Source organism: Diabrotica undecimpunctata, chromosome 9, assembly GCF_040954645.1.
Source record: "Diabrotica undecimpunctata isolate CICGRU chromosome 9, icDiaUnde3, whole genome shotgun sequence".
NCBI classification, from domain to species: Eukaryota; Metazoa; Arthropoda; class Insecta; order Coleoptera; family Chrysomelidae; genus Diabrotica; species Diabrotica undecimpunctata.
Genome location: NC_092811.1, coordinates 121,472,137 through 121,494,939, shown reverse-complemented (window position 1 = coordinate 121,494,939; position 22,803 = coordinate 121,472,137). Strand labels below are relative to the sequence as shown.

Below are 22,803 nucleotides of genomic sequence, written 5' to 3'. Positions count from 1 at the left end.
TTATTCTAAGTGCCTCTTCGATATCTCGATAAAATAATTCTACTTCTTCTTCGTCAGCATTCGCCGTAGGAGCATAAACTTGTATCAAATTCAGTTTGGCATGAGATGTCACTAACTTCAGTACCATTACTCTTTCTGAGATAGGGAAATAGAATTCCACCGCTCTATTAGATTTTTTATTAACTATTATTGCCACGCCGTGTCTGTGTTGGTTATTCTCGCTACCGGAATAATATATTGTGGCTTCGTCTGTTGAAAAACAACCTGAGTTGGGCCACCTAGCTTCACTGATACCCAGTACATCGATATTCAACCTGTTCATTTCTTGAATAACATTGTGCATTTTACCAGGCTGAAACATGCTCTGAACATTCCATGTTCCTATTCTAGTGTTGGACAGTCTTATTTTTTCATCTGCGTTCTTTTGACAAGGAATTCGCTGATTAACGACCTGAGAGTCCTTGTCTTTTTCTCCCCTGCCGGATCTTGGCTTCCGAGGGCCATGATCAGTAACGCCGTTATTAGTTTCTAAAACCATGATGATTTTACTAGGGATATCCATGGGGATCTTTAATGTAGTGGTTTCCCCTTGCCTTCTACATCCTTATGCTGTTGACCAGTATATTGGTTCCTCCATCTTCGAGATCGATTTCTCAACCCCAGGACAAAAGAGTGCCCTACCACCTACCAATTCTTCCGCCCAGAGCCGTTGATTAGTAAGTGTGAGATTGCTTATACCGGCAATCGGTCGGTGAAATTTTCACCATATCTGGCTACCCTCACTTAGTTTAGCCTGCAGACCAATGCAGTTGTCCGGGGTGTGGCACTTAGAACCATAAGTGAAAGTTAGGTGTCTTATGAGGACCAGTTACCAAGAACCATCTCCCATCTATGATGCTCGATGTGGTCGTTCCGATAAAAGGTGCTACCTCTATAACACAACCCTACACCCCGACTAGGACTATCCAGAAAGGGTACCTACCCTCTACCTGTAGTATTCATTACGAATATATAATGGTTTCTTTAGACATAAAGGTACATATTGTAAAAACAAACATGATCAAAATACAAAGATTGTTAAAAATAGAGGAAAAAAAAATCCTAAAAAAATAACAGACCAAAAAAGTGATTAAAAATTATAAGTAATAACACTAGAGCAATAAAATAAACCACTAGAGTAACAAGAGGAAGCATAGACTGCAATCTTCAATTACAGACAACAGATTTTCGAAAATAGGTATATCTAAGATATCTATAGCGAAATGGAAGAAAAACAACGTCAATTGAGTCTAAAATCGAGATTAAAATAAGTATATTTGGCCAATATAGTACAAAAAAGAAAACAAATCCTTGTATTTCATATCACGAATTCGTTTATGGCTATTGAGCATATAATTTTTATTTTGCTTACATTACCAATTAGCAATTATTACTGTTATGACTAAGTATTAATAGCAATCATTTTAAGTACCTGAAAATATTTTAAGTACATATTTAAATAAAAAAATAAACATTAGGTATCTTACTTTTAAAATATAACTAGAAGAGATCATGAGATTTTATGTTTATGTTACAAAATTATTTATTATTGGTATTTCAGTATTGTTTTTAGGATAATATTTTAGGATTGAAGTCACCTAGGGCTCGATAACACTTTTGATACCCTAGGTATCTGGGATGCGCGAATTTTCCCTTAGAGGGAGTGTGAGCCGTATGGCTAAATCTGGATAATATTTTTATGTGACGACGGATACGGTGAGACAAGGAAATATCGGAAAATCAATTTGGATTTATTCAAGGAGATCAACAACAAATACAATTTTCATTATAAGCTAGCTGATGGAAATATACAGGAATAAAGAAACAAAGTAATTTTCTTTATTCCCGTATAGTGTTCCTAGAGAAAAAGCTGGCGCATTAATTAATTAATGGTAAAAAAATATTTTTATCTTCATTTCCGACTAAAAACTTGCAACAAAGAACTTTTATTGGGGTTCATGTTTAAATTGTAATAAAACTACAACAAAAAAACCCCTCAACTATTGTGCCCAACCTTAAACTAGAGTTCTTATCGCCACTAATTGGTGTTGACTCATAGTATTCAATATTTCTAATTCACAGTGACGAATCAGGTAATTTGTAGGCTGTACTAGGGAATATAATTAGTTGAAAAAGAGTACCACCCTCTTTAAATCTGCTAATTGAATTATTAGTGCGGTACAGTGGGCAGATGTCTAAGCCTTTAATGCGCAATTTTTTATTATCAAAGAAAAACATTATAGGAGGATACATTAACTGATTATAAGTAAGGGAAAAATAGTAAAAAAATCAACCGCCAAAATTTTGTTTATTATTTGATATTTAATTAGCGATGCATATATGCATCATTGCGCACAAAGTAGTAAGGCGAAAGTAACTAACATTTGTGAAAGGTTTTGAAACAGTTGTTGTTTTTGTTTAAGTACAAAGCTGTATTACACTTTTCACACACTGCAAAAGTTTGATTCCCACACACAGGATTCTTGCAGCGTAGCCGTGTATTGTTCCAAATGGGAAAATGATTTTGGTTGTCCAATGGTGCACCAGTAGCTTTTTTTCTTTTAAGATCGACAGGTTGTTGCAAGTCAGATGGTCGTCCCCTTTTCGTCGCATTTTGTGAGCCAATAGTACATAGTGTACATGCTAAATCTACCCTAAATTGTGCAAGTTTTAAAAGATTTGGCTTGCCTTCATTGCATCGTCAATAGAGAAGCCAAGCGTTTCTTACAGTTATGTCAATAAGGTGATAAAATAACATAATGTACCATTTTCTTGACCTTATCTTTATTTTGTATCTATACATCGTCTCAAAGTGACTAGTCTGTCCAGGGTAAGATATGCAATGTTAACCTTATGGGAATTTCGCCAAGACGTTGCCAGTTTTATGCAGTGGGCGATGGCGTTCTCTATTGTCTATCTTTCAAAATAAACGGAATAAACCAGGAGATCTCAACAAGTCCTCACGTACAATTTTATGTAATTTACAAATATCGCTTGCTAATAATTTTACATATTACTATACATTTTTTGTTTCTAATAGTAATTTATCAACTTTTATCTTTTATTAGTAGCAGTAGTATAATAGAATGTGCATTAAATAAACATTTGTTTCAAAGTTTAAAATAATTCCGCTAATTTCTACTAACTGCCAAATTTAAAATGTTATTTATGTCCCTGCGTTGCTAATTACTGCCATAATGTGTAAGGAATTTGTAATTTTGGTTGATATCAACTGCTCTAAGTTATTTAGTAATTAAGAAGCAATTAGAGTAATTCTTGTACAGAATATGTTTAAAAGCTTGATACATCCAGGGCCTTAATTAGTCTTTATTTGTTCTTCGGAGCGCGTAAACATATTCGAGTTACGATTATTTGTACCATCTTGGATGTAATGTTACTATTTGTTGGTGGCTGTTGTTGTGATTTGCTATTTGCAATTATTGTTATTTTCTGTTGTAGACTATTGTTATATTTGACGCCGAATTTTTACCGCAAAATGGAGAAAATTGTTCAATGGAAACATGGAAAAGCTCTGAAACTTTCAGAGACGCAGATACTAATGAATATTATTAATTATCATCTTAATCAGGATAACAACGATTCTGTATCAAGTGTAATTAGGAAAGTGTCAGAAATGAGTGTTGTTTGTGAAAAGACTCTGTTTCGCATACGACAGGAATATTCATCACCTGGAGTACAATCTCCAAAGAGCAGGCCCAAGAAGCGAAAGGTTATTAATCCTGTGACAACAAGTACGATGAAGGTGTCAGGGGCCAAATTCGTAGATTAGTTCATCAATTTTTTTGTGACAACATACCACCAACAATAAACACCATATTAGCTGTTGTAAATGTCAAAGAAACTTTGCCCAACTTTTCACGTGCCACGCTACATCGCTTGCTGAGTGATATGGATTTTGTGTTTATAAAACGTGGCAGAAATTCAATTTGGATTGAAAAACCAGAAATCATTTCGTGGCGTCATCGTTATTTACGCGCAATTCGTAAATACCATGCAGAAGGATACAATATAGTGTATTTGGATGAATCATGGGTAAATATCGGGCACAGTGTGAAAAAAGAATGGGTTGATAAAAGAATTACATCTCATCGCGATGCTTTTTTTCGTGGTCTGACAACAGGATTAAAAGCTCCAACAGCTCGTGGTGCACGGTTCGTTTTATTGCACGCAGGATCTACCAGTGGATTTGTTGATGGAGGAGAGCTCACGTTTTTGGCAAAGAAAAATACTCAGGTCTACCACGACGAAATGGATGGACCGACCTTCGAAGATTGGTTCGAAAATAACTAATAGTAAATTTGCCAGAAAAAACTGTTGTGGCAATAAACAATGCCTCCTATCACAGCGGAAAGTCAGAACAAATTCCCAACAGTTTTACACTAAAAAAATATATTCAAGAATGGCTTCTGTCACCCTATCACTGTGAACTCAATCCCATCGAAATGGTTTGGAATGAAGTGAAACGGTATATAGCTGGACGCAACGCGAATTTTAAAGAAGCTGAAATGCGAAATTTAATTACAGCAGCGTACCAGGTCATTACGCCAGAGAAATGGAAAAACTACGTAAACCACGCAATAGCAACAGAAAAAAATGTGGGAAATTGACAATTTTTTTGGATGATATCGAACCAATTATTATAAATATACATAACGGATATAGTGATGACAGTGACGATAATAATGATGATGATGATAGTGAAGCAGAAACTAAATGTGACAGCGATTGACAGAAAAAGGAACTAAATATAATGGTGTACAATTACGATTACTTACACATGAAATTAAATACAATGTCTTCTTTTATTTTTAACTTATTTATTTCGTTTTATTTTCGGATATTTCTACGTTTTGTTACTGCCAACATATACAATGCGGTTTTTAAAATTCCTTCACCCCTTAACTTTGAACGGAACAATACATAAATAAAATGTTTCTTTATATTTTAGTTATATTTTATTCGATTTTATTTAAATCTATCAACAAATGGTTTGTATCGCTAGCACATACTGTAGAATTAAAAACAAACTGCTTGTGTGACATAAATAAAAGGCATTTCTTAATTTCTATTTAATTTTAATTTAACCCAAGTATGTTGTGGCAAATATTATTTATGTTTGAGAACCACTGACAGAAGGAAGCCAGGCAGGGTCGTTAGTGGGCATTAGTACTTAAGCTACCCTCAACACAAAAGATGGATTAGGCTAAGTAGTAAGAAGTGACGTTTATTTTAATACAAGTTTGCAAAGAAGAATGGCATCGATGACGTGTATTTACCCTATAGAGACTAGTCACATTGAGACAATCTATACCAATGATGCTATCAAGCAAATCATCCACACTCATATGACGGTTATATTGCTTTACAATGTCAGGGATGGCAACTGGATCTTCTTTTTCTGTTTTCTGTCGTACCTCTCTACCATTTGAATAGGATCAATACCAACGAATGGAGACAATAATGTAATTATTTTATTATCTCTCCAGAAAACATTACTTATATCTATACCTTCAAAATCAGCTACAAAATCTTCGGAAGTTCCTCTGGGTAATTTATTTAAATACTGCTTCAGTTGGCATTTTACAGCATGGAATTCGATTTCTGCGTACTGTCCCAAGAGTATAAATTCCTTGTTTCGCCAAAAACCTCATTACAAGTACGTATAAGTAGTAGTTATCAAAATACAACAATTTATGGGAATCTAACGACAATATTATTACTTGCGCCTAAGTCAGGTTCATTTTGTAGTCGTTTTTTTGGATCATTTTTCACGCCAGTTATTTTTTGTGTTATTTTAAACGAGCGATACAGTTCACCACTTTGCACAAGCTTCATTGTACGCAGAGTTGAATGGTCTCATTATTGTACGGTCAAGAGACTGAAGCTTGTGGGTAGTGTGCGGGGGTTGACTTATCATTCGAACATTGTGGTCTCTCGCATATATAATTACTTGTAGTTCCTTGTGAGAACTGTGGTCATCAAGTATCAAAAAAACCGGACTTTCCTTAGTGAGATTCACTCGAGCAACATTTTTAGCCAAAGCAAAAATTAATTGGCTAGGTATATTGCCGTTGTTTGTTGATGTGTTGTGCATAACTACGACATCTTCTTCTTCTTCTTCTTCTTCTTCTTCTTCAGCCAGTATTCGTCTACTGCTGGACATAGGCCTCTTCCATTTGATTCCATTGATTTCTACTCTTGGCAATTCTCATCAACTGTTTGCCCGCGACTTGTTTGTTATCATCTGCCCACCTCTTCTGTAGTCTGCCTACTCCTCGCCTGTTTTCTCTTGGTCTACAGTTTGTTAATCTCTGCGACATCAGTAATCTTTATTCTTTCACGAATGTCGATATTTCGAATTCTGTCTCCCAAACTAATCCCTAGTATGGCCCTCTTCATCGCTCTTTGGGTTGTACTGAGTTGCTCTAAGGTTTTCTTTGTAAAGGACATGATCTCCAGTCCATATGTAGTTACAGGCAAGGCTATTTGGTTTTCTTTGCCGATTTTAATGGTATGTCCAAGATATATTATTTTTGTTTTCTGAAGGTTCATTTCAAGACCTATTTTATTTGACTGCTGATTTAATTCCTTGGACATTTGCTCCAGTTCCTCGATATCTGTACTAAATAAATAACCTCAAATGACTCAAACGTACACCATTAATGTTTAGACCTTTTTGCTCCCAGTCGAGCTGTTTGAATACATTTTCCAATGCTAAGGTAAAAAGCTTTGGTGAAATAGTATCACCTTGTCTAATACCTTTACCAAGACGCATTTTTTCAGTTTTTTCGTCTTCATTGATTTTGATGTGGAATGTGGCCTGTTCATAAATGTTTTTAATAAGTGTAGTGTACCGTGAGTCTATTCGAACATCCCTCAGGGCTGACAAAAAGGACCAAGTTTCAATACTATCGAAAGACTTGTGAAAGTCAATAAATGCCATATAAAGAGGTACGTTGTATTCTGTGGTTTTTTCTACCAGTGTTCGGATGGTTTGTAAGTGATCGTTAGTACCAAACCCTTTTCTAAATCCCGCCTGTTCAACCGGTTGATATAAATCAAGTTTTTGTGTCATGCGGTTGGTTATTATTCTTGTTAGCAATTTGTATAAGTATGACAACAAACTTACAGGCCTGTAGTTTTAAATATTAGTAGTGTCTCCTTTCTTGTGTAAAAGTATAATTTCGGCATTTTCCCATAGACTGGCTATTCTTTTTTCTGTTAGACACTTATTCAACAAAACTTCCACAACCTCTACAACGATGTTGCCGCCAATTTTTAACATTTCAGACGTTATACAATCCTCACCAGGAGCTTTTTTATTTTTCATTTGCTGTAAGGCATGTCTAATTTCCGAAGAAGTTATTTTAGGGAGAGCTTCCGAGCCGACGTTTAGAATTGTTCTATGGTCTGTTTCGGGGTTCTGTATAGTAGATGTATACAGATTCTCATAGAACGTTTGTATTTCCTTGATTATTTGAGTTTTATTCGTCACCGTATTCCCCTGTTGGTTTTTGATTTTAGTTATCTTTGATTTTTCTCTAGTTAAATTTGATTTCATTACTCTCATGTTTTTATTGTTTTCGATTGTTTGCAATATTTTTTTTTTATTTATTTACGCTGCAACCACAAGGGTTATTAGCGACCTAAAAAATATCATACAGGTAAAGGTAGAAAAAATTACAATAATTGATACAGTTCTGAGTCTTTAAGATAACTTATTGTGTTTTTTAATATTCATGTTTTTTCCTAAGACTTGTGATGGAACAGACATGAAGTCAACAGTGATATTATTATTCTTTAGAGGAATTATTTACCGATGAGTCGGAATCTTCTTCCGATAATGAAGTTTTCACTGTAGAGAGTAAACCTATGTGTTTGCCAAGTTTTCGTATTAATTTGGTGCTTATGGTTTTCATTCTTTTGTCGATGTAGTATGAATGTAATTCCGTTAGAAACTTTATAAGTACATAAGAGTCTTCTGAGTACAATTTTGTTACGCTGATTATGTCTTTTGATCCTTGTATATTTTCGAATAGATCCACTACTTGATCGAAGCTTAACAATTGCTTTTCCCTTTCTACATATTCTCTAACTGGTTCCAATAATGTTTGGAGATTTGGTATATCATTTCTTAAGTTTTTGTCATCAGTTTTGGTTTTTTTCTTTAATTGAAGCTTAGGTTTTTCAAAGTTTTCTTCGGAGGGTGGCGTGATTGCATCTTCTAGGGTTCTTTTTCCGTTTGCTTTGTTCGAAGTTACTTGGGGTTCGTAAGAATTCAAATGTGTATTTTTATTTGGAGGTAAGTGTTGACTTGTTTCGGGTAAGGTTGATTTATGTTTTTGGGTATTAGAGGATGACTCAGACGATGTAGGTGTTGCGATTGTAGTGTTAACTGAAGAAGTGGTCAAATGTATGGATGTATTTTGTAGTGAGCACTTTTGGGTTTGGTTTATTGATAAATTTGGGATTGCTACTCTTTGTAATGTGGTTTGAGAAGACGTAGTAAGTGTGGAGGGAGTGGTTTTTGAGATTGCGGGAGTATTTTGTAGATTATCTTGTTGAGTATGATTTATTGATGAATTTTGTCTTATTTCTGTTTTCATTGCACTATCATTGTGAGGATGGTTAGAAGGTGAAATATTTGGACAATTAGCTGCCTGGTGTCCAGTTAATTTGCATTTAAAACAATTTTCGTTTTGGGCTATAAATATGCGGTATGATGTTTGTTCCAGCTCGATAATAAAAGATTCAGGTGGTACAAAGTTGTCTGGAAAAGGTGAAACGAAAATTTGTCTTCGGAAGCTTAGAATATGACTAAAGGCAGGATTGGTTGCTCCTATCCGTAGATATGATATGTCTGAGAGAGGATTTAAACCTAGTTTTATTAATTCGTCCATTATTTTGTTAGAAGGTATGCTTGGACATACATTGGACAGAATTAAGCGGATTGATGGAGTTATTAATCTTCTCGCTTCTAGTATATTTCCATTTACTATTATTTTCTTTGTTTCTGCTATGAATTTATCTACTAGGTTTTTGGAAGATAGATATATGCATATTCTACCGTTTGATATACGGGATGCGAAAATTATATTTTTCGGTTCTATATGCTGACTCAATCCTTCAAGATAGTCATTAATTGTACAATTCTCTAGAGTGTTAAACAAAATAGCTTGATCTCTGCTTGGGATTAATATACTACGTGGTTGACTAACTGCTTTTGAGTATGATGCATTTTGTGGTAGCTGATTGGAAGATGACATCTTTTAAATGGATTTTAAAATCCGACTAAAACCGGTGCTGTTTTACAGCTTTCGTTGTGATACCAGTTCATGTAAATTGGATAATACTTATAACTGATTGCAGTTGTTTACTTAAATATATAAATCCAAATAGATGAAAAAAGTATATTTTATCTACTCACGATTCCAATATTCAGTATACAAATCACTTTCACTTTTATACTTAATTACTTTTCTTAAGTTATTAAACCACTATAAAATTAACTTCTTTGCGAGCTATTTTAGATTAGACTCAAACATGATTTTGATTTTAATATAATTCACTATTTACATGTTCAGAACTGAAGAAATAATCGTTTAAATATTTAAATTTTTAAGAGAAACTTTGAAATGCGTTTAAACACTTTGACAGTTTTTTGACGTTCTCCGTTTGCAATATTTGTTTTGTTTGAGAGGCTCGCTAGTCTGACCTTATGCCCTTTTTTAACTTTATTGTTGATAGCTTTATACTCTGGTAATTCTTTCGATGTTCTTCTTCTTTCTTCCATTAAATCCAGTGTTGTTTGTTTCAATTTCGTTTTTCTCGGATTTTTATTTTTACCACAGATCTTTTTTGCAGTTGATGTTATGTCATTCGTTAATTTTTTTAAGCTTAAAAATTGTGATATCTTTAAATATTTCGAAAATGAAGGAAGATATGTATAGGAAACAATAATAAAGATTGAAAGCTAAGTAAATTTTCCACATAAATAATAAACTCGACATAATAAAATACAGGATGTTCCATTTAAAATAAGTACGTTATTACATCCCAAATTTGCTAATAGAACAATCTAATATTTTGACCACCCTGTAAAAAATTATAGTAAGCATTTGTTTCAATATAAAAAATAGTCTATTATTAAGGTCCAAGAAATAAATTGTCTCCGATTCTTAGATTCGTAGATATTTCTTTTTTTCTATAACCTTTTTACCTTTAAAACATTTTTAGAAAAACCGAAATAAATCAAAACACCCTATACTTGGCTATTGGACACCCTTATAAAAGTGTAGCTTATTTTTTAAGAACAATTAATAAATGTAATCAAATATAGGGTATCTCATAAGGAAAAATATAACTTTTATATACCACTCTTTTTAGGAGCACCCTGTATAATTCATATTAATTTTTAAATTGCACTGTTAATGACCCTGTATATTTCCCTGAGGAAAAACACTTTGAATATTAAGTCGTTTTCCGTACAGAAGCGTATAGGATGGGCCACCCTGTATATGTAATTAATTCTATTCATTACTGACGTGCTTTCACAAATCAACTATGCCAACACTTCAAAATTCGACATATATAATATAAAACGTAAACCATATCGGAAGATATCGATCAGAGCTCGTCCTATCTGTTTTTCTATTGAAAAAATTCCCTTTATCTTATCGCCATTCTTTCTTTATGCCATTAGAAGCAAAAAATTTGTGAACATGGTGGCCAGGCCGAAAATCGGCTGCTGCAGACACTTAATTTTTGATAGGTTAATGTAGTGATTTTGAACAATTTCTAATTTTTTGTTATGTGTTTTCAACACAGCAGCGATTTCGCCAAAGGGATTATCGTCGCATTGTGGACCATTGTAAGTAAATCTTTTGTTGTCGGGGATTAATTGATATTTTTGTTTACTTTTTTATCAGTCATAACTCGGTTATTTCAACGAAAATATTACTATAAAAGATTGCTGCGATAAGGAAATATATATTCCAAATTTAACTAGGTTTCTTAGAGGAAATCGTACGTCAGCTGCTCGTATAAACAAATGTTCCTAGTAGATAGGAATAATCAGCACTACAAAACTTGTAAGATAATAATTTACTAATATAATATGACAATAAATTCGCAATTTTGATTGTGCATATATCAGTTAGCTCGAAAAGCATAGATCCATGTCTATTGCCCGACTTTTTTGTAAATTTAAGAGAAAATGTTTTAATTTTTATATATGCTCAAACATGCATTTACAACAACTAGTAATTTTTTTAGATTTTTTAAATTTTGTTTGGGGAGAGTTGTGGGAGTGTTGCCCTCAGGGAACTGTGGGCAGCAAAAACTAACGAATTAAGTTATATACTTATTTATTATGCCAATCAAAAAAACAATTATTTGTAGTTGTAAAACATAAAGCAACTTTACATTCATGCACATTACTTTAGGAGTATTACAGCATTTTTTTTGCATCTTCCCTTTTTTTTAGAAAATACTGGCCAGTGGGAGGTTTGGTCAAGCCTAACTTCCTTTGGTGTTACAATAGCAGTATGTCCTCTCTTCTGTTTTTTTACAGTTTCGTTCTCAATTTCACTGAGCCTGGGACGTCCTTTGTTTTTGATCTGGTCAGTTCTTGCTAACAGTACGCTACATAAGTAGGACTTAAACTTTAACAAAGGCAACTGGTTTTTCTTTTCAATTCCAAAGTAATCGCAATCACGACGATACAACAACCAGCTGCTAACAACAGCTAAATCCAGAAGGTGAAAAAATATTTTTAGATGCCACTTTTTAGATCTTATGTCTGTTCGGTAAAGAGCAATTAGTGAATCCATAAGATCGACACCTCCCATAAATTTATTATAAAATTGCACTGCGTTTGGACAGCATACATCAATTCTTGATTTGTTTCTTATCCCACCTCTTGACTAACGAAGTAGACTCAGAACCAACAAATGTACTAAGCAAATGAACCGGTTTATTATCGTACCACTAACGCTGTTAGTCTTATGCCATCTACTGTAGCGTGCTTTTCTTCTACAGTACCTCTGCCCTGTTTCTTCATATTCTTGTCATCAGAAAAATGGCAACTAGGCAATCTGTTTGGACGAACAGTTCCCAAACATTGCAGTACACGTTTTTCCATTTCAATCTGCAACTGAATGCTATTGAACCAGTTGTCAAAATATACTTTATAGTATTTGTTTGGTTCGACTATGTCACACAATCTTATTACTACATTACCGCTGGTGCCTACATTAGGTAAATGAAGAGGATGTTCAACAGTTCCTGTATATAATTCCCAGTTATAAACAATACCATTGCTATCACACAAAACAATGGATTTTTGGATTTGTTCTTCATATATTGTTTTAAAGAATGAATGGTATCATTTGTTTATCAATACACAATTTTTCACTCATTGGAATACTCTGTTGAACTAGACCGTTGATGAATGGTCTAATTTTGTATAACTTATCATTATTGTTGACCATATTTTCGTTATTATTGAAATGAATTTTAGTCTTTATTTCTTCCCAGTGATTCCTAGATATAGTGTCAACTATTTGAGCAACACGTGTTTCCTTCTGCCAAAATGATCTTGTCCTCGGCAAGCCATATATATTGACATCAGTAGAACAGATCCAATAAATTGGTTTAATTCTGCTAGTGTCATATTCAATTGTTTATTTATATTCTTTTGCAGTGCATACAAATTACTTTGTTCTACTATGTTTTCCAGCATATTTTTAGATATCATCTTTTTAAAGTAATGTAGAGGGAATTCCGGTTCTAATAATTTGCATGTCGGTAAATCACCTTTCCATTCTGGAATTGGAAATACTGTTCGGGGACCACTCTTCTACTGAATGTTTTTTTCGATAATTTTTGATCTTTTGAACACATTTTGTTTAGTGTGTTTTTCTGTTTTATCGGTATCATCCTCATCTTCATCTAAATCTAAATTGGTATCCTGGTCTAAATTTGCTTCGTACAAATCGTCTTCATTTTCCATTTCATTTGATCCTTGATCGATTGATATGTGAGTACCTATGGAAAATTCATTATCACTCTCTTCAAAGTCAGAGTCTTCGGATTCCTCGGATTTGTTGGGAACTTTTACAAACAATAACGGATATTTACTGCTTTTCCCGTAGAACGTTTTTGTATCCATCCTAAAAGAATAATTTAAAATGATATGGTCCAGTGTGGCTTCAAAGCAACATACCTGTTTTTTATCACAGTACTGAAACAACACAATAAAATAAACAAATTTCAACGGCAATTAATATCTAAATGCTGATATAATGCCTCTATGTATTTTTATATAAATTGTACACAATTTATAACAACAAATCACGATCGAAAATACAAACTAATAAGGCAGCCATGTGCGTTTGACATACCGTTAAAAATTTCCATATAGGTTTCGTCATAGGTTCATAGATGGCACTAAGTGTATTAAAATGTATAACCAAATGTTGCCTGAAATCAACAGAGGGCATCTTAGAGTCGGAAATTGTTTTAAAAAAGTTTTCTGCATAAAAAACTCCTTTGTTGCCTTGAGTAGGTACACACGGGGCTATAGAGGGTTAATCCCAAACTTATTCCTAATTGGACTTTCTTTTTCATCTACATATTTCTCTCTGTCAGCAATTCTGCTTATTCATTGGCGGATTGATTACATTTTCTTCTCCTGATATTTGCACTCCTCTGATGGCCTTTGAAGCATATTTCCCGTCATTCTTATTCATTTATTTACCTACTTATTAAGTATTTTCATTTCAGCATTTATGTAATGGCTGTTTTTAAATTATCTTTATTATATCTATTATGAAACACACATATATATTTAACATAGCCAATGTAAATTTAAAATAAACTATCTTTAAATTGTAATTCTTATGAAACTAATTAAATTATATAGACAATGTAAATTTTAAACAAACTATCTTTAAAATTGAAATTGTTATGACACTAACTAAATTATATTAACAAAATTTTGTACCTTTCTGTCACTGAATGCCTAAATGAAACTGTTCTCCACTATATAGATTTTAATCACCACTCAATGTCTTCGTTCTCAGCTTCGGTTACCTTGTTTTTGTGAAATTACTTTTTCTAATTATCAGCTTCCACCAATTTAAAATATTTTTCTTCTTAATAGCATTTATATTTATTCTTTTTTTTAATACACCAATATCCAATCACCATTTATATATAACATAATTTTTAATCTTCAATAATATTCTTCTAATATACTTTCCAATACTATCAAATTTTAATACTAAATCACTGATTATTGCATACTTTATACTTTCTTCCTAATTCTGACTGACTTTATACTGACTTCATAGTAACTGTCTTCTGTCTTACTGACTAACTGGCTCCATTTGAATCCAAATCACTGAGTATTTATATCTTTTTCCATGTTCCAGAATCATCTGGCAAGAAATCATATTCGAATTGTTTTATTTTCTAAATATATGAATTTTCTGGAATAGTCTATCTCGCAAACAGGGTTAACTCTCGTGTTCTAGAGAATTCTTTTCTTTTCTATCGAGAATTTTGTTGACATTTAAACTTTTCAGATCAGAATATAAACTTATATGTAATTTAAACAACCTAAATTAATAAATTACACTACTTCAAATCCGTAACTATATGTAAACTAAACATTTCAAATTAACAAATAACCCCACTTTATATTCGTAATTATTATTTAAATGTCTGTCACTTATTCAGAGTAGGTATTTTTGGTTGCCTATGCACATGGCTCACTTAAATATATTTACAATATTATAATTATTAAAAAAAAACTTTTTACACTTATTATATGCTAATTTCTTAAGAATACCCTCATATAAATAATTTTTATAGTATATAACTTATTAAAATAACCAAATACTTTTTATATATAACATTATCTAGTGTGTAACTTATAAATTATTTTTAATCACTATTTTTCTTTCTCCTATATTCTATATCATTTCAATATATATATATATATATATATATATATATATATATATATATATATATATATATATATATATATATATATATATATATATATATATCAGCGCTACAGGCCTTGTAGGCCCCTGGCTTCTTAAAACTTGGTTATTTCTCTCCATTTTTTCCGGTCCTTTGCTTTCTCTTTCCAATTTCTCACGGCTATTTCTGACAAGTCTTGCTTTACTGCTTCCAACCATTTCTTCTTTGGACGTCCTCTTCCTTTTTTCCCCATTTCTCCCTCCTTCAGTATTGTTCTAACATTTTGATTCTCTGGGATTCGTCTAATGTGACCAAGCCATCTAGCTCTTTGGGCTCGTATTTTTGCCGTAATTGCTGGTTTTCCATATATCCTCATTATTTCTTTATTTGTTCGTCTTATCTAGACTCACAGTTTAGCTGTTCTTGAGACATTTGTTGCTCTCAGTAATGAATTTAGTGACCCTATCGCTCTGTTGTCCTTTATTAATCTTTTATAATAATATTGGATAATCATATAATGTTTATTAGATTGCTTTCATCAAGAGTTCCATATAGTGGAACTCTAAGGGTAGAGTACCCCCTGCATGGGGTTGATTAACTCGAACTCACTGGATACTCATAATTACTTTATTGGTTCTCTAAGCATAATAATAGAGAGAGTACCCAGTTGACGGATGACAACATTAGCTTCGACTGTTCACTCTTAATTCTTAATGATCTACTCCCGTTATTTTCCGGGTATTTAACTCACGTGCGTTTGTTTATGCATTCATGTTTTTCTAATATAATCTGTACACATTATTAAATAAGCTTTTGATTAATTTGAAAATTCTCTAGGTCAGCGCGTGTTCAAGTTACACCGATATTTTCAATGTCATAAACAAACAATCACATTGAGCAATAAGCAATGAATAATATTATTAAAAGGATTTTCAATTTTTAAACTGAATTGGGTTACTTAGATCTGATTTCTGGATGCTTAATTTAATCTCGTTACACTTTTGTCGTCATCGTTTTCTAATTTACATCTGATTGTTTCTTTAGGGATTACTATTGTGGTTTTTTTTATGTTCTTGATGATTTCATTCATGATTAAATTGTATAGCATAGGGCTTAATGAATCTTCTTTTCTTATTCCGTTGCCCATAACTATATGTTTTGTAAGTTGTCTTGATATCTTGTTATTTTGGTAAATCTTTTGTAATAGTTTTTACATCTCAGGGATAAATTGTTCTGTGGAATGATTTTTTTTAGGTCTACCAGACAGAAACGCAGGTTCATTATAGTCTAAAAGATTTCGCGGTTATTTTCTCATCCTATCTTTTCTTGTAGGGTAAGTCCGAGAGAGATGGCTCACGTTTTTTGACTGTCTGAATCTTAGCACCAAAAAATCTACACTCTGAATTATTAATATATTTATTTTAAAATACCATTTAGAACAAAGTGTACAGAGTTAGTTACGCCAAATACTTACAGACAAAAACAGTCTACATCAAAATACAAAAAACTGTAAAGGCCAACTCACCCGATGTGCCAGGGTGAGATAACGCGGACAATAAGGGTGATATGGATATATAAACTTTACTTAGCACGTTTTTTTAAGGGCATACGAGATTCTAAATGCATCGGAACGAGTTTGGGTAATACAATTTTTTTGTAAATTTTATAAATTACTTGGGAAACTCTTGTCGACGGCATTTTGAAAATCAGCGAAAACAGTGTTTGTATATTTATACATTATTCATAAAAAATAATCAAAACAAAATAATCTTAAAAAAAACTTTTCAGTTAGTAACAAAACGTAGACAAAGCAACAGATTTCCTAGCACAATTTGGTAATTATTGACAATATTTATTAGAACTTGTAGATATCGAATCAAAATAAACAATATCAGTGTGACGATCATTTCCTTTATTAATATATTTGTGTTAATTACAGATCCAAACATGTTTCCACGTCATGTTTGTTTTGTGTGGGCACTATAGTTGCCGCTTCAAACCCAGCCAGTCTTTGCTAGTCATCTTCTATATTACTTATTTTTACAGTAAGTATATTATTTACTATAAATAATATTATATACAGTGCGTGTTTAAAATAATGGAACTGCTTATTACTGCTTAAGTAGCTAAGCGATGAATTGTTTGCTAATGTAAGTCCATTTTCAAAAGGTAGAACGGAAAAAAGAAAAAGTCTTTATGTATACAGGGTGAGTCATAACTATTGGGACATAGACTAAGGACAGGTTATTTGGACCAAAATATGGCTATTGGGTCAAATATGCCTTAATAAAATGTTGCTGAGAAAAAAGATACAAGGTGTTAAATTTAATTTTTGTTTTTCGTTTTTTGCTAATAGTTTCCCTGTATATTTATAAATTGCTATCAAAATTGGCACAGAGGCATAATCTTAGACAAGAAATAGTATTTTATTTACAATTTTACGTTTTGTCATAGAGGGCGCCACGTGGATCATTCCTAAGGATCAAATTGAGTCTAAACTTTTTCTGATGAAACTTTTTAGTAATTTTTATTAGAAAATATGACGTAAACATCATTTTTACGTAAAATTGGTACTCTTGTTTAAACATGATAATTTCAACTGTTTTCGATAAAAACGCAGTCGAACTGCTTAGAGTCTTAAAAAAGGATTTCAAATATTATTTCATTTATGAAAAGTATGCTTTGGACTGTCAGATAATTGTTGTTGGTAAATGTCATTTGTTCAGAGTAAATTATTTTTGATGTGACAGTGTAGTGTAATGTTGCATTTTTTAAAAGTAATCATTACTTTTTTTGATTGAAATGCCTCGTCACAATCATTTTACTAATGAAGAAATGCGAGATATGATTTGCGTATACGCACAAGAAAATTTTTGAGGTCGCTCGGCAGCCAGAAGGTATGGAATGTTATACGCAAACAGAAGGCAACCAAATCACAAAACTTTTGCAAGATTATATCGTAGTTTAGGTGAAACTGGGTCATTTCACACTAAAAATCGGGGTGGTCGACCAAAACAAATCACACCTAATCAAGAAGATGAACTTTTGGTTCGAGTAGATGAAAATCCTGAAATAAGTTCACGACATCTATCACCAGCAACAGGAGTAAGTCAGTCGTCTGTTGTTAGAATTCTAAAAAAAGAGAACCTCCATCCTTATCACTTCACTCCTGTTCAAAATTTACTTCCAACAGATCTTCCACGACGGTGACAGTTTTGCCAACGTATTCTGAATAAACATCGCAATGACAGACACTTTATTAAGAATATTATGTTCACCGACGAAGCAACTTTTACCAGACGAGGGGTTCTTAATTGGCGAAATAGTCATTATTGGGAAGAAGAAAACCCGCATGCCATTAAAGCTAGACATTTTCAGCATGAGTTTAAATTGAATATTTGGTGTGGCATTATAGGCGACCAACTACTAGGGCCTTATGTTCTTCCTCCGAATTTAAATGAAGATTCTTATTTATTCTTTCTGGAAAATACTCTTAGTGATATCTTAGATGATCTGTCACTGGATGTAAGAAGAAAAATGTGGTTTATGCAGGATGGAGCGCCACCTTTTTTCATTAGCTGTTAGAAATTATCTTAATGACGTATTTCCTCAACGATGGATTGGCAGAGGCAGTGATTTTCAATGGCCACCAAGAAGTCCTGAGTACAACCCGCTAAATTTTTATTTTTGGGGGCATATGAAGTCCTTAGTTTATGCCAATGAAATTAATACACGAGACGAACTTTGGAGATACATTCAAAATGCAGCTAATCTTATAAGGGGACAGAATATTATTTTTTTAACGTCCGAAAATCCTTCATAAAAAGAGTTAGAAAAGGTCTAGTAGAACATTTAGTTTGAGTTTTTTTTTGAGTTCTTTTAAGTTAAAGTGTGTTTAGTTTTGATTTATCGTCAAAACGGAAACCTTACGTTAGTTGCAACTTTGTTTATTAGTTTGGTATTTGATAGTGGAATTGTAAATAAAATACTATTTCTTGTCTAAGATTATGCCTCTGTGCCAATTTTGATAGCAATTTATAAATATACAGGGAAACTATTAGCAAAAAACGAAAAACAAAAATTAACTTTAACGCCCTGTATCTTTTTTCTCAGCAACATTTTATTAAGGCATATTTGGCCCAATAGCCATATTTTGGTCCAAATAACCTGACCTTAGTCTATGTCCCAATAGTTATGACTCACCCTGTATATAGTGTGGAAACCACTTATGGAATAAAATTGTTTGTGTCCTTATTTTAGAAAATAATAAAAAACTTTGAGATACCTTAACTTTTAAATTTAAATTTGCGCTTTTTAAACATAAATTTAAATGTACAGGATGGTCCACGCAAGTCTGGCATAGTCCATAATCTGTATTATAAATGAAATACCCTGTATATTTTTATGTTTTTAAAAGCTCCTTAACAACCTGATCTCAACGAATTATATCATGTAGGGTCTATTATGAATAATACAAGGTGAAATTTTGAAATTAAGTATAATTTTCTTCAAGACAATTCATTCATAGAATACCCGAGGTAATTGATTGGATTACATTAAAATAAATGCTCAAAATGTTCTCCACCTTGTTGTTGACAATAACACAGTCTCCTATAAAACTCGTCCCGAACTTTGTTTAAAGTTTGAGGTGAAATATTCCCTATTTCTGTAGTTATCCTTTCTTTGAGGTCTTCAATGCTAGTTGGTTGTGTTGCATATACTTTGTTCTTGAGATAATCCCACAGAAAAAAATCCAAAGGCGTAAAATCTGGCGACCTAGCTGGCCACTGAATAGTACCCCTTCGTCCAATCCATTTATTGAAGAAGATTTCATTCAAGTAATTTCTCACCATTAAAGCATAATGGGGGAACCAGACAATTTCATGTAGTAGGGTCGGATCTATTGGATTGGGATATAAGTTAGCCAACTGAGGAAGAACATCGTCTCTTAGCATGCTTAAATATTTTTCCGCTGTAAAATTACCATCTACAAATATTTTTTTTTTCAACCTATTCTCTATTCTTCCATTGTTGGATGTAGGTTTCCCTCAGTTCTCTCCATCTTTCCCTATCTTGAGCTGTTCTCTGCCATGTGGGACCTCCTTGTTTCCTGATGTCATCTTTCCACCTCATCTGTGGTCTGCCTCTTGATCTCTTTGCATTGTATGGACGCCACTTTCCGATGGCATTGTTCCATCGTCCGTCTTGGAGACGTTCATTGTGTCCAGCCCATTTCCATTTCAGTTTTGCTGCTTGTTCTATCGCGTCTACTGTCTTTGTTCTGGTTCTGATCCACTGGTTACGTTTTCTATCTTTAAGTGATATGCCCAACATTTGTCTCTCCATCGCTCTTTGTGCCTTCCTTATCCTATCCAAATTGGCCTGTGTAAATGTCCATGTCTGTGCTCCGTAGGTGAGCACCGGTATCATACAGGAGTTATATACCTTGCTTCGTAAGTATAGAGGGATTGTTTGATTTTTTAGAACGTAAGAAAGTTTGCCGAACGCTGCCCATCCCATTCTTACTCGTCTCGATATTTCGGCTGTTTGATTTTCTCTGTTAGCTCTGATTGCTTGTCCTAGATATATATATATATATATATATATATATATATATATATATATATATATATATATATATATATATATATATATATATATATATATATATATATATATACTTATTTACCTGTTCTATTTTTTCTGTTTGTATTTTTATTGCCTCTTGGTCTTCCGTGTTTGTCATTACTTTTGTTTTGTTGAAGCTAATTTTAAGGCCTTTTTGCAGTGATTTTTCATGAAGTTCATTCAGCATTAATTCTAGTTCTTGTCGTTCCGAGGAGATCAGGAGTATATCATCCGCATATCTAAGGTGATTTAGGTACTTTCCGTTAATACATATTCCTCTGTCTGTATAAAATCTGTTGATTTTATTATATCTTCGAGGGTCAAGGTAAACAGTTTAGGTGAAATTATATCGCCTCGTCGGACTCCTCGTTTAACTTTTATATTATCCATTATTAATTTGTCGTCCAGAATTACGGTCATGGTTGCGTTTTGGTAAATATCATGTATCAATTGTCGGTATCTTGAATCTATGCTACTATTGACCAGAGCTTCTTCCACCGCCCAGTGTTTAATGCTGTCGAAAGCCTTTTCATAATCTACGAATGCTAAGTACAGCGGAAGGTTGTATTCATTGGTTTTCTCATTGTGCTGTATCCTTTCCTGAATCCGGCCTGTTCCACTGGTTGGTAGTTATCAAGTTTATAGGTTAGTCGGTTGTTTATTATTCTTGTGAAGGTTTTATATAGTTGTGACAAAAGGGAAATAGGACGGTAGTTATTTAGGTCTGTTCAGTCTCCTTTCTTATGTATTAAGATTGTGTTGGCATTTCTCCATTGTTTAGGTATTTTACCTTCAAACAGACATTTGTTGAACAGTATTTTTAGCATTTTTTTTGATCGTGTCTCCTCCTTCTTTTAGCAGTTACGCCAGTATTTTGTCCTCACCGGCCGCTTTATTTCTTTTCATGTCGTTTATGGATTTTTCGATTTCATCTTCAGTTATTTCTGGTAATATCTCTGAGCCAACATTTTGTATTTTCCTCGAGAGATTCTATTTAGATGATAGTGGTGGGTCATTTTTAGAACTGTATAGGTCTGTGTAATATCTTTCTGTGATTTTTACTATTTCTCCTAGATCTCTTTCTTCATTGTTCTTAGCTTTAAGCATGATTAGTTTTCTTTTTCCTATATTTGTCTTCATTGTTTTTAAACTTTTGTTCTTCTCTATAATTTTCTTAATGCGATCTTCTTGGTATTATTTTAAATCTTCCTTTATCTGTTTTCTTATGGTTTTGTTCAGTTCGGTAAACTCCACTCTATTTCTTTTGTTATCATTCAGGAGTTGTCGTCGTTTTTTTAGCATATCTTGTGATTTAGTGCTAATTTTTTGTTGTGTTCGCTTTTGTTTATTAGCAATCTTCAGGCCTGCTTCTAGTAGTTCTGTTGTTATTTTATCGTTTATTTCGTCTAGTTGCAAACCCTTTAGCTGTGATATGTCACTTCTTTTTAGCTGGTTTATATATTGCTCTTTGCGTTCTTTAAGAAGTTCTGTATGTATTTTAGGTGGTTTAAATTTTTGTCTGTCTGTTGTGACGTTAATTTTGATTTTGGCTCTAACAATTCTGTGATCACTTCCTACGGAAATCATGTTTATGACTGTAACGTCTTGTACTATGTTATTTTCTTTGGATAGGATGTAATCAATCTCATTTTTTGTTAAACCATTGGGTGCGATCCACGTCCAGTTTCTCTCCATAATATGATCTCCTATAATACCTGCCCAAACATTCAACTTTTGAGGATACTGAGTGTGTGTCTCACGCATCCAATGAGGATTCTCCGCTGACCAATAACTACAGTTTTGTCGGTTTACCTCTCCGTTCAATGTAAATGTTGATTCATCAGAAAAAAGAATTGTGCCAAGAACTATTTCATTTTTTGATATAATGTTGAATGCTCGAATAAATGAACTTTGATAAAATAAAGGCAGATATCGAGCACAGTCTTATTAATTAAATCTTGCCCAAGTACTTTCGCTCACTAGAGCATGTTCAGGGGCATTTCGTCAGTTTTGGGCTATCCAACAATCCCAGAATGTCATAAACATAAAATTAAACATGAAGTTTAACATAACAATGCACTATACAAGAACAAATAGTAAAATTATTTAAAAAATCGAATC

General features: G+C 33.0%; 1 protein-coding gene across 3 annotated transcripts in view; it reads left to right on the top strand.

Moving 5' to 3' along the window:
- The first annotated feature begins 10,654 nt into the window (after positions 1-10,654).
- The window catches only part of LOC140451365 (uncharacterized), a 48,683-nt gene continuing 36,534 nt past the window's right edge, over positions 10,655-22,803 (top strand). For 2 of the 3 annotated variants that reach the window (XM_072545125.1, XM_072545124.1), the window contains exons 1-2: positions 10,655-10,930; positions 16,994-17,099. In XM_072545125.1, the coding sequence (XP_072401226.1) occupies positions 10,871-10,930; positions 16,994-17,099 (166 nt within the window). In that variant the 5' untranslated portion in view covers positions 10,655-10,870. The remainder of the gene's footprint in view (positions 10,931-16,993; positions 17,100-22,803) is intronic. The other variant, XM_072545123.1, reaches the window with a different exon arrangement.